Source organism: Trichoplax adhaerens, genomic scaffold (genome assembly GCF_000150275.1).
Source record: "Trichoplax adhaerens TRIADscaffold_39 genomic scaffold, whole genome shotgun sequence".
Lineage (NCBI taxonomy): Eukaryota > Metazoa > Placozoa > Uniplacotomia > Trichoplacea > Trichoplacidae > Trichoplax > Trichoplax adhaerens.
In genome coordinates, this window is record NW_002060979.1 from 340545 (window position 1) to 354515 (window position 13971).

Genomic DNA, 13971 nt, shown 5'->3' on the forward strand with positions numbered 1-13971 from the left:
CAATCCTCATGGCTGCATTCTGAAGAAGCATAGACTCCATCCTCGGCAGCTTACATCACTGCTGCAGGGATTAGCTAGACACTAAATCATGTTCTCTAGCACCTCGTCTAAACACTTCCGCGATCAGTTTCAAATTTGAGCGAAAATATTCGTTTACGCGGATTGTATATTTTGTAAAGAATATGGTAAACGCTATATAGAAATCTGTGCGTTCAGTAATAGATATTGAACATTTTTGTGCTAAAAGCCCGGCTACGCAGGATTTCGTGGTGTCATAAACAAGATTCGTGATAAAGATAACGTAAAGCAAATCTCTAAATTACTTAGTCTCCGAGATTGAGTATCCCTGAACTACCTCAAAAGAATTTAGACGCTTTTGCTTCTATGTTAAAACATCTATAGAACTCTTCTTTTATTCGGCTAACTGCCTAGCTTGAATACCTTTCGGCAGCAACTATCTTGTATAAGTCATAATAGTTCATGAAGTTAACTCATATTAGATATCTAAATTAATACAAAAATTATTCATAATCTTAGACATGTATTTGATTTCCATAAATATCATATACTTCTTCGAAAGTAAATTTATCGGTGCCTTCGAGGAATGATTTCCCATAATTCATGAGAAATTTTTGGCCTTTAGGAACAGTAACAACTCGGTTGTCTCTCGCAAAGTACATTAAATCTATTATGTAGTGACTTTCTTCATAGTTTTTAAAAGCATACTCTAACTCACCGTTCTTATTAGTCCTAAAGGTTCTATTATCTCCATTTGCTGCGAATCCATAATGGCGATAAGCGCATTTATGGAGATAATACGAGACTATTTCTGCTCGAGTAGGATGAATGTTGCGCAAACATTCCGAAACGGAATGACTGCAATAGGTTGGATCCTGTTGGCGATAAACCTCTTCACTGCAATTTTTACTGTTGGAAAGTTTTATCTAGTATATGAAACGCACCCATTTCATTTCATCAAGATGTGTGTATCGTAGCGTAGTTTTTACTCGAATGCGTAAACGTATTTCTGCTACATGTAGTTTGTTATGAACTGCTCTGTGACGAGTAATATGCCTTAACACATAGACTACTATATTCTCGTGTGAAGGCAAGAAACGATTTTTGTAAGTTGTACCTGACTTTATATACCGTATCTCTGTACACCGTAATGGTGCGATACCCCCTCCGCCACATTGTACTATAATCTATTCCGAAAAGAATGAACACATCACGAACATCACGAAGTTACATTGCAATTACAAGGTGCGCTGGTACCACAACCATATTGCACGTTACTCTATACATTTTACAACTACAGACGTTACATAGTTAGAATTACTCATGTCTTTACATACAGGCGATGAGTAGCATGGGGCCTAATATATGATGGCCGAATTTTGTCTATTGATCCTAACTACGTATGTTAAATATATAACTATCATTGTATCAGTTCATACCATAACTAATATTGCAATTTGATAGGCTGGAGCAGTTCACATTTGGCATAATATGCCATTCCAGTATTAAATTTGTTTAGTTTGAAATAAAGCATTGCTTTTGTAATGCAAGGTTGGATGAGTGAACGGTAGCAAAGTTGGTTGGCATGCAGATAATTACTCCAATAATTTAGTCGAAAAAAAATTTATTGTATACGGTAGTGCCATAAATTTAAATTGCGAATTACTACCTTAAACTAATAGATTACTTATTCCTATCTCCATTACACCTGGAGGTATTATTGTGTGGTAGTCCTATACTACTTCCGGTCACACAGGAATAAGGCTGTTCTAAAAGTTTAGTATAGTTTTTATTAATAGAGTAGCCAAAACGCTATCTAATCACGAATTGAAGAGCTGAGCATTCGCTCCTTCTTTTATGCCCTACCATCAAACTTGTGGTGCACACATAGTAATTTAGCAACGTAACATTTACTTGATTCGTACTGGAAAACAGCCCTCAATAAATTATATAGTTTACCATAGCAATAATAAAAGACTATTACTCTGTCATTACATATAGATACAACTAGCAAACAACTATAATTGGCAATAACTAATACGTAGTCAATTAAACAAACGAGGCTCAGAGCATGCTATTCGCACGTTAATAAGGTACATTCTCACAATGAACTTTTGTTAACTTCCGGGGCTCGAGACAGTATTATGTTACACTAATGAGTCATTTACCTACCTTCCATACCAGTTACACCCGTTATTATGTTTAATCTTAATGAACTGTGTAGGGAGTCTATTAACGGAATTTAGGATTGACTAATTTCACTGCTTGACCATAAATTATATAAGATATAGTGTCTTAAGAGTATTCTTTAATACCTGTAATATTTACTGACGCAAGTGCTGAATTTTAGGAAATAGGTCAGCTAGATTGTAATCTAGTTGTTTTTAGTGATATTAGAATCATCAGAATGACTATTTGAGTCTATAATGAGATTCAATATACAGTAGGTATATAATTAGTTTTTCACGTATTGCCCTTTATCACTTTTTCGTCTCATTCTTTTGTAATGAAATAAAAAGTGTAGAGATCAACCTACGAAAGAAACTTTAACAAGCTTTGATTCTACTTTCGTTGCACTCCGGTCGACTTAACGAAACTTTGACACCAAATAAAATTTGGGGAAATAACCGAACAGCAATTTATTACAAAACAAAAATGGAGAGAAGTACAAACCGAACAACCTTACAAATACTTAGCTTTAAGTATTAATAAAATAAATGACAGACTTAAAAACTGCCAACGACCAAACAACCTTTTAAAATGAAGAACGTTTTAACTTACGACAATTCGACCCCGAAGGCCTTTTAAATTCAACAAGTTCTTCAAATAAAATCTTCTACTCTCTCTAAATTTTCTAATTGCACTATCATTAATAGGCTTTGTAGAGCCGCCAGAGGTATTTTAAACTAAATGTTTGCTAACCAATCGCTCTTAAGATCCGTTTTAGAAAACTACTTTGCACCATTTAAGAAAACAAAAATCACTCAAAGTTCAGACACAACTTACCCTATGATTCCATTACAAAACACTATAAACCAACAAGTTAACTATGAAAATACATCAAACTTCACTTCTAACTTAATTTCTATCATTAATACACTATAAAAGTCAAAAAATAACAGTCTAACTACTTAATAATCAACACAACCTCTGCCAATTTCCATCTTATTTTCTATTTTCCTCACTAAACTTTCCTAATGTGACTTTCGCGTCACGTCATAAAATTCCAAAGTTTCAAATTCATAACAAAAAGTTCAAATTTAAAAAATCAAGTCTTACGATATTATCCATGAACAAAAATCCAAAAATTATAACAGGAAAATTATATCGGACATTAATCCGACCGGTTCCGGAATCCGAATCCGAAAAATCCGGATTTTATAAAGATCACAATAATCGATTATCAAAAAATTTTATATGACTATTACGACTACTTTTCTGATATTAGTATCGCTGAGTATTGACAGTTGATGTTTTAGCGTCAGATTGTACGGTAACTGTACGATTATACACTACATTACAGTACTTTACCGCCATTTTAAAAATCCCCTTTCCCTAAGGATAGGGTTTTGTTACTAAGTCAAATTCCTTTACAATTTGAATAGATGATCAAACGCCCTTTCTTTAGATTAGGCAATAGCTCTATGGCTACTACTATAGTAACCTATATAATACCTTGTAAAATAATGAAGAAGAAAAGATGGTGACATTCTGATTTGGCAGGGTAAAACTTAAAGACACTATCACTTTCTAGGTATTTTCTATAGTAAAATAATACTAGTTACATACTAAACGCTATAAAGGACTCTACTTATAGTCCTTTATAACACTTTGCCTATAAGTAAATACCAATAAAAACGCTGCAGTTTGAGTTTCCGTCATTTGTCATTTAAGAACTTAAAAAAATTTCTATTTCATCATTTGGCGCATATTGATAAGATTTCTGACACCGATAGCGATATTTTATAGGGCATCTTTCAGCTCCTTTTTCTGTCAAATACATATTGAATTCAATACAAGTTATACAATACGGTATCGAGCTCACCATCACAATTTGAATCTAGCAAGCTATCATAAGAAATGTATTTATCAAAGATCACTGTTTAATAAGGTGTTAAGAAATGATCACTAATTATTTAATTAAATACTTCAAGATTAGATTCGTCAAAAAATATTTGGAATCAGAATATCCAGAATCATTTTTATTATTTTCAGGACAATGATAATAAACTAAACTTCGCAATCTACTCTTGATATACAGCAGCATAAAATATTTTTCATTTTCTATTTTATAAAAAGGCAAAGGATTTAGTTGTTAAAATAGCGGTTATATGTAATACCTTATATTTATTTTTAAATAACAATGCAAAAACTATGGAGTAAAACTTTAGTGGCAATATTAGCTAAGAGTTTTATATCTTTCAATTAATTTACTCTACCACGATAATACTATTACCAACCATGTAATTATTATGTCTTCTATGGAACAGCGATTACTATCGATTTCGTCGTCATTTCACTGTATCATTAACAGGCATCACTTCAAACTAGGTCAACATCTAAAGTTGAATTAAAGTTCTGCCATAAAATAGCTTTGCAACAAGATAACGTAATGTACCATAAATAAGTCAATTTCTTGAACCACGTATCAAGGAACGATATCAGCACTATCAGGAACAATTTTGCTCTATTAGCAGACTACACAAAGACTTAGACACCTCTTATTTTACGTTAAACACTAAGTTTAAGAATTAACTTTATTACACGATATATTGCGTTTATATACTCTTCCTCAATAGCTCATAAGTCATAGTTAGTACGATTAACTTAGGAATCATTCTCTGAATTAGACATTAATTTTAGCTACTGCTCCCTAATACAGACTACAGTATTTATAAACATAGACATCTGATGACTAATACAGAATAGTCAGATTACGATATGTCCTATCACGGAACGTTTCCAAGATAATTTACAATCTACCATGAGTAAGTTACAGTCACAACGATTCGAACTGTAAGTCGATAATTCGAATTCCCTAATACAACTATTAATTTCAGTATATGTATAATATGTCACTGTCACATAAAGCCAGTGCTATATTAAAACACGATATATACAAATTAGAAGTTAACTAAATAAGGATAGGCTAACGAATTTATCCTAACATAGATATTTCTATTCTAAGACAGTATATAACACTATCACAAGTTCAAAGAAAATGTTAATTAATACATGAACCTTTCCAGTATCATTATTAGAAGCATCTTCTATGCTTATAAAACTTCTTATCATTAATAAATGTAATGTTTAAGTTATTCATGTCCCTGCAATTAAGTCATTAATTAAGTCAATTCCAATTCGTCATTTAGCTATTTTCCAATTAGTATTATATATCCCAATATTTCACTCTGCAAGATAGGAAATTGTATAGTGTAGACTGATACAAAACTGTTACAAACTAACATTGCAACGACAATACCATAAATTGGAAACCAATTTCTGAATTCATAAAGTTTTAAAGAATAAATGGCCCTAACTCTAACTTACAGTTGATAGTGATCAAAAATCCGCTAAGTTTACCTTAGCTAAAAATCAGAAATCCGATTTTCTCCTGTAATCTGTCGAATATTAACTCTCTTCGGTCGTTAACAGCTATACTTAAATTCCTCAAAATTAAGGCTGCTAATATACTGTGGTATTATACGAATATATAGATAGTGTAATATGATATTTAATATACGTAATTAGCTGATAATGTGGCTGTCCGAAGAACCTTCCATGATACAACGTAAAGTCTACTACCTATAGAATTATTCTTATAAAGATTCAAACAGAAAATAATTAGTCTCATCTAACACTTAATAAAGGTTATAATTAGGTATACATGTAAAATTATGAAGAAATTCAAAATTTCTGTGAATTGGAAATTCATTAATTTTACAGAAAAGTATACGTCCACGGCCTTGGGAATGATTTTGCTCAATCGATCATAATTTCACATACTGTAAATGAGCAATGAGCTCATAGTAATATGATAGAGGGGGCTAATAACGTAACTTTTCTGAACGCTTCTGTATAGAATGTTTCACATTTTAAAAGTAGATGCTATAAAGAGTGAAATATTTTGAACTTGTTAATTTTATATTTTTGAAATTTGGTTATTATTGTGATTTATTTTCTTGTGTTTACGTAATTGGTATACGTTATAAAAATATATTATAACTATATGGCTAAATGTACCTAATTAGTGATAATAATTATAATTGTTTTGAATGCTATTTTTTTAACTTCTAAAATTTCATGAATTATTTGTAATAACTGGCAACACAATTGTTATTCGGTATCTTTCATATGGCTTTATTGTAGCAAAATTTCTCACTTACAAGCTATCATCAGATTTAATAAGTACTAATTTATTGGATGATTAGGAATTAAGTCTCTTTATTTAATGTGTGATGAAATCTAATTCATTCAGTGACATTAATAGTAATTAATCAGTTACGTAGAGGTACATCGATTATTGTTACTGATTAAAAAATTTTTCTCACTCAAAATTATTTACTGCAATACTTTACATTTTATGATACTGTTTAAATCAGCCCCATCACACTGCCTTACAGAATATCTGTTTCTGTTTCAATTTCTTTCAATGGTAACTTTCTTATTATTTTCTACGATGACAATATAAATTAATTACCAATAAGTCAATTCTACCGTACCTCATAATTTGTATGGAGCTGCAACAGTTTCAACATATTAATAAAATATTGAAAAGCGCGAGTTCTTGCACAGTCTTGAGAAATTAATTATTGAATTTCGTTTAAACATTTTTCGTAGCAATACATTAATCTTCAATATAAATGTTTAATAAAAGGTTATGATGAAAATTTGACATCTTTGCTTTTAAAATACAGTATTCTTACTTCAAATTGATAACGTGTTATTAGCTGAACTTTAATGTAAATCCCACTGTAAGTAAAAAAAGTACTATGATTGGCATCTTCTATTGCATAGATAACGGCTAGTAAGCAATTGTTTCTAAGCTGCTCAAATAACAGTTGTCACTTTAATTAGATTATTAAGGTAACATTCAATTGTAATCTATCTAACAAGATTAAAGTTCAAGTTTCCAATAAATTACGTACTTAGAAAGCGGACTCGAATAAAACGTTTTAAACCTTTTGAAAAAAACTTTAACATGTTTGTACTGTTATTAATTGTTAGAAAACGCTAAATTATCTTTCTGTATATGTGCCAGCTTTGATTAGTTTATGTTATCAAGTTACATTATTTTAAGATAGCCTTTTATTTAAACTGGATTCTTGAAAATTAAATAATAAACATTGAGAATTTTTTCAGTAGCTATATCTTCTGTAAGCGGATAAGAAATAATTTCTACGAAAGCACTAATAAGATTTTAAATTTTGTACAGAGTCAATTGCAAACTTTTTCAAACTATCACCGGTAATCAGTTATGGCTCCTATACATAAAATAATTAAGTTGTCGATGGTCATTTGGGTATACATGGTAGGTTTCAAGCAGAATTGCAATTTATACTATGTGTCTACGTAGTCTTTTGACTTCGGTTATTTTTAATGCATACCCGATAAATATGGATGTGATTGTAAGCATTTGATGAATATCAGTTACGCTACTTCAAAACAAAGTCGAAGTATCTCATTTGAACTAAATTATGTGTGCATTTCTGACTTTTCTCGTTTAGGTTCTTCAAAGCCGAATAGGTACTATGCTGTAGTTGAATAAATTTTCGGATTTCTATAGCTCCTAAAATACGTAGGAAAAGATATTCCGATATGAATTATTTTGCCGTGATACTTCTGATCTAATCATTCTGCTTAAGATAGATGGAATGAATATTTTAAATAATGTCAGAGAACTTAAAATGCTAACTTACTGCAGTTCTCTGGATTTGAAATTTACGCCCAAATTAATGTTTTGTTGTGTAACTTCAATTCTCCTGTTCTCGCTTTAATCTATTTTTATCGAATGGTTTCAATACTGAAATATGTAGTTGCTTCTGATGTGGTTAATGGTACTTGTGATCCAGATTGGCTACAATTTAGAGACAAATGTATTTCTTTTTCCTCCAGCATGAAGTATGGAAATGCGTTAAAGTATTGCCAAGGAATCAACAGTAGTTTGGTGGAAATTGATAGTGCAGAAAAGGAAGCATTTATTGGAAATTCTATTTCAGATCCATCAACTACTTACTGGTTAGGATTGGTGGATTTGGTTGGCAATGATGACTTTAACGATCATATATGGGTGCAAAGCAATCGTTCCGTCATTGCTACTGGCTATCAAAACTGGGGTCCTTATGATCCCGACAATAAGTTTCATCGTTGCGTAATTTCAAGCAATTTGCCGCCTTATGTATGGCTTGATCGGAATTGTGAGGACACTTATAATACTATATGTGAAAAGAGTAAGCTGGTATTATTAAACACAACTATATCATTATTTCGTTGTGATTAAATACAATTTGAATACTGTGTTACACCGAGTTTTCTTTTCATATCTAAGTACCAGATATAGTCTGTTTCGACGTAAATTAAGAGCGAACCATTTAGATTCATATTTTCTATTCTGATATAATAATTCATCACTGCAGTATCATTTCAATTTTAATTTTACCTGTATAATCCATTCAATAAGTTTGTAAAATATTTAATTTGGGAGAAAATTCTATACGGCGTTACATCATTTCATTACCGTAGTATCATTCCAATCCTAATTTAACTTGTATAAAAGTAGAAATGAGGTTTAATCCACTGATTATGTTCTCAAATGACGGCGTTTGTACATACCAAAATTTCGCAAGGAAATTTTCTATGCTGTTATATTATTTCATTACTACCACATCTTTCTAGTCTTAATTTTGCTTGCTTAATAATAGAGAAATAGGATGTATGTTGTGATCGTTAATTTAAGGAGTTTGCACATTATAGAGTTCGCAGAAAAATTTTTTACGTTGATATATATGTGACAGCCAATGTCCGCTACAATTTTACTTGTATATTAGTTGAGAAATGGCGGTGTATTTCACGTGCTATAATCCTCGAATGAAGGAGTTTGTAATTATATATTTGTAAGAAGATATTTCATTTCGGTTTTTGAAAATTATATTATCTTATCTTTTATAGCAATAAAATGTTCGATTACTAAATTGCTATAATTTACCCAGTTTAGGATAGTCAAAAGAAATACGTATAAGATATCCTAAGAATATATGATTATGCTATTTATTCAATATCAGTAGTATACTGACGGAGCAAGTGAATATATTGTTTGCGTTATTATTTTAAGATTCGATGAAAGATATTATGGCTTCGTCAACAGTTGGATATCCAATGTCGTCGACTGCAGGTATGTAACCGCTCAATACTTTTCATTTGTACTTTGATGGCTTCACTATGCAGAAACTTCGTTTGACAGTAATGGTATTAAAAGCTGTGTCTTGGTAAATATTGTAGATTTTACCTTATAGCGGCTTGATATAGTGCTTAAAACATTCTCCGCAAGAATTAAGAGGTCGATTGCGGACAAAATGTCGTACGATATTGAAAATTTTTCCCGTATATTGATTTATCATTTTCAGTTTGATTTAGATAGTAGATAATTAATATTAAATAGTAGTACAGATTATAAATTTTTGCAATATTTTTAAGCTCTCTTGGGCTTTAATTAGGATTTCAAAAGTTTCATAGGCAGTTTCCATGGTTCTATTAGTCTATAAATTATAAATTAATTACAGAGTTGCAGCATCAATCATTCTCTTCTCTCATCTTTCATCTTAATATCTAGTAATATCAGTACTAATTTCTACTTGCATTCCTGTGATAGTAAATGCTGCTCGAAGTAATGTTTGATAGCTCAAGGTATACTGTATATGGCACTCTTCACAAGTTAATGTTACAGTACTTCCTAAATTAATAATTAGATTATTTATTATTTTAAAAAAATTTTATGTCTTCGGAAGTCAGTACAAATCTGACCAGTGCATAACTCTGTAATCTATAGTGATAGTAATTCAAAACAATTAAGGCCTAAAATGTTAAAAGTCGAATATTCACTAAAGCTTTAAATGAGTCATAAAACACTTAGCATTTCTATTTCATAGGTATATTAAATATTTATAATAAATTTATTACTAGTATCATCAGGAACGATTACAGTATGCCCGTGTTTCTTGTAAAGGCAATATGTTTAAAATAAGAAACTGTATCACTACTTTAGGATGTATATATTCTGATTAGTTGCCTAATCTTAACAATGCAGCATAGCTTGTCCGTATTATTAATTACATATAATTATTCATTCTCTACATTCGGCTGCAGTCGTAAAAACATACAACTAAAGTACCGTACCTAAGCAAGTTCTCTCTTAAATTGGTATCTTGTTAGTATGGGACATCTCTGCCGCAATAATAATTTGAATAATACCTAAATACATTGTTTGATAACGATCTAATGAAGAAATTCATTTATAAATAATGGGTAGGCTATAAGCTGCAAAAAATTATGCTCTGAAAAATAATTCCATTATGCGTACTATATAATTTTTATTTATTTTTTTCTAACATTTAGTAATAACATCATTGAATTGATACCTGAACTAAAAGAATTGTTTGTTCATATAGTATATTAACTTATAGTTCTATTATGGAGATTACTTTATAAGATAACTCAAAAATGATTTTAATGCTAATTCTACTGCTTGAAGTAATTATAGAGATTTCAAAACTACCTGAACCTAGTTGTGATACCGGATGGATCCAATATACTGTAATGACGCTTGCCTAAAATATGTAGCCATTTATTCCAGTTTCACAGTAACTACCAGTTATTATTAATAAAGTGACAGTTATTACTTTAGATTAAAAATGAGTACAAACAATCCTTTTTTGAGAAAAGTAAAATATTCAAAAAAATAGGCACCATTATTATTTATATACTTTATTTACCATCGATGATAAAAGAAAAATAACTGCATCCATCACTAATACTGTTTCACCCAATTAGATGTTATCATTCTATTTTTAATTACATTATTTGTTATAAGTTTTGTTAATTTGTTTATGTTAAATACTACACAAATTATACTACTTGTATATGCTAAATTAGTAAAATTAAAGTGATGAATTGCTTTCAATTTTAGTATATCTAATTCATCGTGAACAGCTTTCAATCATTTTACCACTCGTTACGGATGTCTGATAATTGATCGATAATGTAATATTTTTATTCTTTTCTTCTTGCTTGACATCTTACATTTATTAGTAATAATAATTAACAGCGATATAGTCACACCTTTTGGTAATTAAGTTTATGATTATCAAATAAATGCTAGATTACAAGTTCCGTAAATAAGAGCTGATTACAGTTACTTTTTATCAACATGCATCCCAAATAGAGACATACACGCGGAGATCTTCCTCATATACGGGAGAAATAACATCAAGCATAGAGAATGAAGTATCAATCTCATCAACATCTGAAGGTAAGACACGGCTATTTATTTTTACTTTCTTACTTGTACAGTAGAAAAGTGATAAACATGATCTAGATATAGTATTTGCTATCCTATAAGACTAAAATCGTAAATCAATTACCATAAAGACTTCTCTATCTGTCGTATTTCTTCCTAATATATTAAATGTTATCTAGCGTTAGTTCCAAATATACTAAGTTAGTATTTGCTCTTTGTTTAGCAAAATCAAAAATGTGGTAGTTCATATAAGACTCAAAAAATTCTACAAACGTCTCTTCTTTATTTATTGCTCTCTAACTATTAGGCCTAGTATAGGTTTTAAGAGATTATATGCTTATAAATGATTTTGAGGCGCAAAACTTATGTAATAGTCCAATACGAAGTTTTACGACATCATAACATTATTACATTTCGTATATCCAAGGTACAGGCAACCCAAAATAGTATCAACATTTTATTTTGACGGCATAACATATTCTTTACATTGGTAGTGGCGTTTATTTTCACAATAAAGGGAAAAGTGAATTTAGGATACATGATTGTAATTTTATATCGTGATAGTAATTTTAAATTTTAACATTATAAGCAATTGATGGTATAAAGTATTTTGCACATTGTTAGCGGTATTCAGTTACACACTAAAGGGAAACATAGAGCTATGACAATATATGCAATAACAATAATGACATTTTTAATTGTTATATCACGAAGCTAATTATAAATTTTAATATTACAGTAAAATATGCGCTCAATCTTCGAAAATTTTACTATCTCATGCAGTATGTGATTTTATCAGTATACTGGTAATTAAAATTACATAACGAATTAAATGAAATCAATAAATAGTAATTATAATTAAGAGAATTTGATAAATTAAAAGTTGATTGAAAGCTTACATTGGTGTGATTTATACCAATCACGAAATTCCAAATTTTAGAAAAATAAAGGCTTTATTGAATCTTATACAAAGATTAACTACACACAGCTCTACTTTAGCCGAATACTACTACTAAAGACTTCTAGAACGAACTAACAGAATGATCTAAAGTTGTATGCTTTTATACTTTCCGTAGCATTCGCAGCTACAATCCGCATAGCAATTTTTTACCTTATTTTACACATAGTTAACTTATTCTTAGTAAGACTATTCTACTGCGGACCATCATTAATCCAATATGGATATGACTACAGTACTTACGTAGACATTATTCACACCAGCCAAAATACAATGAATTAACCATATCCTAATATATGATTTACAGTTCTATTTTTACCTATAGCCATATTAGTAACTCAACAGCTTACTGTATATAGTCATCTGTACTCTAGCATAGAGTCTCTACCACTACAGTCTATAGTTACAGCTACCAAATATCTCTTAGGATAAATATCTACCGTACATTATACTACACATGGCTAACAGTCTACAATCACACTACTAAGTCACATTACAATTGGGGATAGACTAGAAATTGAAAACATCTTCTAATTTATAATTTAAACGAAAAGGCTTAATGATTTTTATTAGGATTAAGTAGAATACAAGCTAAGCAGTATATAAATTAATAAAGTTATTTATGGATAAATGAGAGCGTCACGGTACGAACTACCGTGAAGAAATAGCTATCTAAATTTGGTAAATATTATATAGCGATAATATATTACAACTAGTGTCACAAAACAGCTNTGCAACAAGATAACGCAATATACGATCAATAAGTCAATTCCTTGAACCACGTATCAAGGAACGATATCTGCACTATCACAAACACTTTTGCTCTACTAGCAGACTACACAAAGACTTAAACGCCTCGTATTTTACGTTAAACACTAAGTTGGACAATTCTTCTTTATTTCACGATATACTGCATTTATATACTATTCCTCAATAGTTCATGAGTCATAGTTAATACAATTAACATTAGAATCATTTACTGAATTAGATATTAATTTTAGCTACTGCTCCCTTAATGCAGACAACAGTATTTATGAACATAGACATATAATGACTAATACAGAATAGTCAGATTACGATATGTCCTATCACGGAACATTTCCATGATAATTTACAGTCTACTATAAGTAAATTACAATCACAATGATTCGAACTGTAAGCAGATGATTTGCATTCCCTATTATAACTATTAATTTCAGTATGTGTATAAGTGTCACTGTCATAAAAAATCAGTGCTATATTAAAATACAGTATATCCAAATTAGAAGTTAACTAAATAAGGATAGTCTAACAGAATTATCCTAACATAGTTATTTCTACTGTAATACAGTATTTAACACTGTAACAACTAGTTACTTACAATAGGAATTACTCTAATTATGAATGTGTTACAATAAATTTAATGCTGTGCTGTAAGATACACTGAAATGATTCTGTGAATGGACATATTGTAGTCTGACAGGAAAAAATTAGTTAGTAGATA

The 13971-nt window shown here is 30.3% G+C and overlaps 1 protein-coding gene across 1 annotated transcript; it reads left to right on the forward strand.

Annotated features, from left to right (window-relative positions):
* Window positions 1–7495: 7495 nt before the first annotated feature.
* TRIADDRAFT_62274 (uncharacterized protein) lies at window positions 7496–9772 on the forward strand (the record flags this gene model as incomplete). The annotated part of the gene is made up of 4 exons (XM_002118180.1): window positions 7496–7549; window positions 7943–8468; window positions 9350–9409; window positions 9732–9772. The coding sequence occupies 4 exons, from the start codon at window positions 7496–7498 to the stop codon at window positions 9770–9772; spliced, it is 681 nt and encodes a 226-aa protein (XP_002118216.1).
* Window positions 9773–13971: the final 4199 nt, after the last annotated feature.